Consider the following 5,091-nt stretch of genomic DNA (forward strand, 5'->3'; position numbering starts at 1 on the left):
AGGATCCCGCACTGGAAAAGATACATTAATAGCTCTTCTTTAAAAACCAGGACGCTTTGCAGCAAGCTCGGCGGAAGCGTTCATCACTGGGTCCACACGGCGACAAGTGTTCTTTTGACACTCGCGCGCATACCCTACCATGTGGCTACAGCATCGTAAAAGTTGGCACACATTAGCATTAAACCATACTTTGTGGACTGACTGCCGGTGGTGCATAAAAATAAATTACTCCCGGTTTTCGGTGTCGGAGCGGTCCCAAAACACACACGGCCACTGCACGCTGCACCGAAGTGAACGACTCGTCACGACCCCGCAGACGAGTCACTATCGTTAAAAAAGCATTAATACACCGATCGTCATCGTATTGTTTCGCGTTTTATGTCTTCATTTATAAGCGCACTAATTGAAAGCGCATATCCCACGGCTGGCGTGTCCCGTGTGCGTGTGCGTGTGCGTGCCGTGCGTGGGGAAATGACTACACCGTGGTGGCGGTTTAAAGTGCATCATGAAACACCGTTTCGCGCTCCCCGGCTGCACCTTGCACACAAATCGCGCACAACCGTTTCGGGGCTGGTTTTAATCGTGCTAATCTGGTTTTAATGGAGTGATCTTTCTCACTCTCTTTCTCTCTGCCTCTTTTGCAGACGTTGTCCTTTACTCGACGTTGTCGCATGGTACTGGTATCGACTGCAAGGGTCAGATCATAAATCGGACGGGAAGATAAGCGATCGATGAGTGTGTGTGTATGTGTGCGATAGTTAAAAGGTATTAATGAGTGGCCACCGCTTGTGCAATGCATGTTAAGGCTGCAACCGCTATTGGGTAGGTTAATGAATATGGTAAAATCTATAAAATGATGCATAAAAGTGAGCTGGACAAGATCGTTTATTTTTGCCTTTATTCCAAATGTAAATTGCAACCGTTTATGGCGCAAATTCCAGAGTGTAAGTTACACACCTGTTTTAATTTCGTTTGTGCTAGATGTAAGTGAGTAAACAATTATAAAGCAAAATTCAAGGGAATTTAGTACGGTAAGTCAACATGCAAGTGTGTGCATTAAACGCATTGATAATTCTCATCCAACCTGTCAGCTGACAAAACATTCTGAAAAGCACTCCCAAGAGCGTGTTTAATTCACCCAACCAGAACCGTAATAAACAACCCCCTCTTCCACTAGGCCACAAGCTCAGGGTGAGAAAAATACATAATTGATTCATAAACCACATCCGAGAACCATGGCAGAACATTCACAGCTTTGTTCAGTATTTGCAGCTCATCAAAAAGACACGTTGCACGTTGACAATCTCCGCCAGTATCGTGCTAGCCCGGGGAGGCAAACTACTGGAACGACTGCTTCTTTCCGTTCCACAATCCCTCCATTGAAATGAGTGTCATAATTTGCACTGCTAAAGACCACGCAAAATTTGTAATCATTAATTAGTGTGAAATTGCTCGTAGCATTCGGGCTGGCGGACGCAACAGGAGGACGTTGTTCTTCGTCAGTTTTGGAAGGGTAGCGGAAGATTTAAAGACATGTTATGACTAATATATGTTACACTCTTTTGGTAATACATTTGAATACATATTAACAGCAAAATGAAACATTTTTGTGTCATTTTTCTCTTCTTTGCATGAATCCATCATCCACAAACGCATCCTAATGTTGCCGCCATTCGTCGCTAAGAACTCCAAACAGTGTATTTGTGTGTGTTAGTGTGTGATATTATTTATCTCTCATGTACATGTTAAACCCTTCCCACCCCCTGAAACAGCTTAAAAGAAATATCTCTCGCGACACAAAACCTAATGTTGTAAAGGGAAAATTTTTAGCAAAAAAAGTGGAAGAAAAAAAGGCGTTGTAACGAGCGAACGCAGCGAGAAAACAATTTTCCTTTCAAATTCCCTACCCTGTCTCCTCTTTCCCCCCCTTTCCCCTCCCCCCTCACCGACCTCATATAGGGTTGCAATTTTGGTTCGTTTCAAGAAAATGCGCCCAAGCTTGCCATGGAAAAAAGGGGACGTGAGCAGCACCAACATACGCGCATAAGTATGCGTGTGTGAGCGAGTGTGTGTGAGACTGTGTGCATTTGCTTTCTTTCTCTTTTTCTTGCTCGCTGCAAACTTTCTTCGGTGAGTTGCAAAACTTTACCCACCCCTAAACGGCACCACCCTCCCCCGGTCCGACGCGTGCGAATGGGAAAGCATGAAAATTCCATCCAATTTTTCATATGCTTCAGTGAGTTTGCAATATTCATCGCAAACATCGTGTATGGTGGTTGGTGTTCCCCTTTGCGTTTGCATGTTCTGTTTCCCACTCCTTCCCAAACCAACGCCTCCTTGCGACGGAAAGGGATGTACCTTTTTTTTTTCTTTCTCTACCTTCTCTTTCACGCACCGCGTTGCTGGGGGTGAGATGGGTTTTATGACGGTTTTTTTTCGCGAGCATTTTTTTTTCTTTTTCCCTTTTGACTATGCATGTGTGCGTATACGAAGTTAAAGTAGTGTGCGCGTGTGTGTGTGGGAAAGGTATACATTTTCCCGAAAAAAACCCAACCACCGCTTCACACACATACGTACCGCGTGCTGCGTATGTGAAGGGCGAATGTGTCGTCGTGAGGTGGAAGAAGGACACACCACCTTGCAAGCCCGCCCTTATCCGCGTTCTGAGCAGCGCAAAAGAGGAAAAAGAAAACACACAAAGGAAGAAGCATAAAGTATGGAAACGGACAAAAAAAACTTCGCAAAAAAGTTAATGCAAACGTACAGAAAACAGGACACAAAGGACACGAATGTTGTGCGCGCTTAATGTACGGATGTAAAGATCATCCACGGGGTTATTTTCCTTAGCGTGTTTATGGCGAGCAAGAGGGGGGTAAAGGTGGGGGGGGGGTTAAAACGCATTCAAACGTTGTGAAAGGACAGATAATGCCATGCAAAGTCTTTCTGTGCGGCCTAAGCGGCCTAAGACGCCGGAAGAAACGAACCGAACGGAAGAAGACAAGCAACGAACCTTCTTTAAAAGCAAAACCTTCCCTATTTTACGGTGAAAAACTGAAGCAATTGCACCGAATGGAGGAGCGAAGGTTGTTTGGGGTGAAAAAGTAAACGAGACTCCCGCGAACTTGGGTGGTTGGGGTAAAGATTTGCGTTACTATTTTCCGGCCTGGAGTCTTGTTATTCCCCCTTTTTGTACAGAAAATATCCTTTTTTATATTGAAAAGAGGCTTGTAGCAGAGTCCATGGCCGGCAGGACGGCACAAGATCGTAGAAAATCGATAGCAATTTTACGCATTCGGTGCGGAATGGGGTTTTTCATATGGAAATATGCTGTCTGCCAGACGAAAAGAGAAAGAGCATGTAAAGAAGACACACACAAGCATAAAAAAGAAGCATCAAAGGATGCGTTGCTCGTGTGGCACTTTCTTTGACTTTTCGATGTTTTTCTGTGTGTATGTGTGTGTGAGTATGTTTTTATAGTATCGGTGCTTTATGCAGAGGGAGCGTCATGAAAATTTTACGCCCGTAATATGAGATAAGGGAAGGATGGTGACGGCCGGCAGACGACGACGACGGCGATGGCCTGTGTACTGTTACTGATTGTTTGTTTGGTTTGCTGCCGTTTAATGACTGTTGTTCGATTGTTTTTAATCGCCGGTGTCCATTACCGGTGTGTGCAAACAGTGCACGGTACATAAATATAAATGACAATCAATGCCCGTTTGGGGAGTTTAGCGCCGATTCTGGGTGGGATGATAGGGACTAGCACGCATTGCTACAACGAAGAACACTACAGGAAACGTTATTTTTGTGATATTTCAATTTCAAGCTAAGTAAACCTACATGTTTATTCAAGCAAAGGACTTTAAAGTTCAACTTTATTCAGTTCATCGTTGTTTCTTTCGTCCGATATATTTCATTTACTTAGTTTTGGTTACTTGTTACACTCCTGCCATTTCTCTGTCCCATTCTAGACGCTTTTGAACAATTTCAATATCCATCTTGAGTCGTTGTTTCATCAAAAGCAGCTGTTTGTTTTTCACCTTCAACTCTTTCTGCTTCAAAAGGCACAGTTTTCTATTCACCTTTGTTAATTTCCTTAACTCCTGCAACTGAAGCTCCGCTAAACTTCGATATCTGAGACGACGATTTCTAACACAGCCTACAGTTGTCTTCGTTTCCGGCTGAGGTTGAGGTTCTGGCGGTACAGGTGGCTGAGATGGTTGTGGCTCGTTGCTTACAAACTTGACAGGAGACATATGTGGCAGACCCCAGGCCCTTGTGTTTGGTATAGGCTGCAAAGATTTCACAAGACACATCATGTCGATGACACGCTTCTCCAATGGCGTAAAGTTGGTCAAATCCCATGGATATTTTCCCGTATCTTTGTTCTTCACATAGTTGTCGACCAGTTGGGCTTTCAGGGTGTCGCAGTAGTCGTCCCAGAGCTGCAGATGACATTGTACAAAAAGAATGCTAAAATAATACACCTACATAGCTGAAAAGGAACAATTACCTCTTTCCATTCATTTCGATTGTGTATCGGTGGACCTAATGCGTTGAGCTCATTGGCAACGGCGTTCCAGTATTTGGCAGTTCCTAGACTCCGCCTGGCGACAATCTGTTTGTTGCTCGCAATAAGTGAAATAAGCTGTTCGATTTGTTCGTTGGTTGCGTTTACACGGTTTTTCCTGTAGCAAATAGAGAGCTGATATGAAGAAGTAGGAGTGTGTTTTCGTTTATGTTACACTTACAGCCATTCTGAATTCTCGCTTGGTGCTGTTAGAATTTGGAAGGACCTTTGTTTTACGATGTACTGCAAACGCTTTCGATGGCTGGCAAACTTAAACTGGATTTGAACTTACTCTTCGTTTGTTGTTTTAAATGAAAATGTTGTCCCGTTTAGCTTTACCCAGTTGTGTTGGTTATCCATACCCTGGTTGCTTTACCTGGTTGCCCTGGTGGCTGGAAATTTACCCAACGAAATAACACTTGCTTCGGCACCTATTCAAGAGCAGCTTTAATGCTTTTCCATTTGGTAAACAAAAAAAAATCTACCCAGAAATTATCTGGGCTTTGCTTTTACACCTTATT

General features: G+C 43.8%; 1 protein-coding gene across 1 annotated transcript; it reads right to left on the reverse strand.

Annotated features, from left to right (window-relative positions):
* Positions 1–3,574: 3,574 nt before the first annotated feature.
* On the reverse strand, positions 3,575–4,715 carry LOC120950556 (uncharacterized). The gene is made up of 2 exons (XM_049607243.1): positions 4,514–4,715; positions 3,575–4,445 (listed from the first exon to the last, which is right to left on the reverse strand). The coding sequence occupies exon 2, from the start codon at positions 4,317–4,319 to the stop codon at positions 3,939–3,941; it is 381 nt and encodes a 126-aa protein (XP_049463200.1). The 5' UTR covers positions 4,320–4,445; positions 4,514–4,715; the 3' UTR covers positions 3,575–3,938.
* Positions 4,716–5,091: the final 376 nt, after the last annotated feature.

The sequence above is a fragment of the Anopheles coluzzii genome, chromosome 2 (assembly GCF_943734685.1).
Source record: "Anopheles coluzzii chromosome 2, AcolN3, whole genome shotgun sequence".
Classification (NCBI taxonomy): domain Eukaryota; kingdom Metazoa; phylum Arthropoda; class Insecta; order Diptera; family Culicidae; genus Anopheles; species Anopheles coluzzii.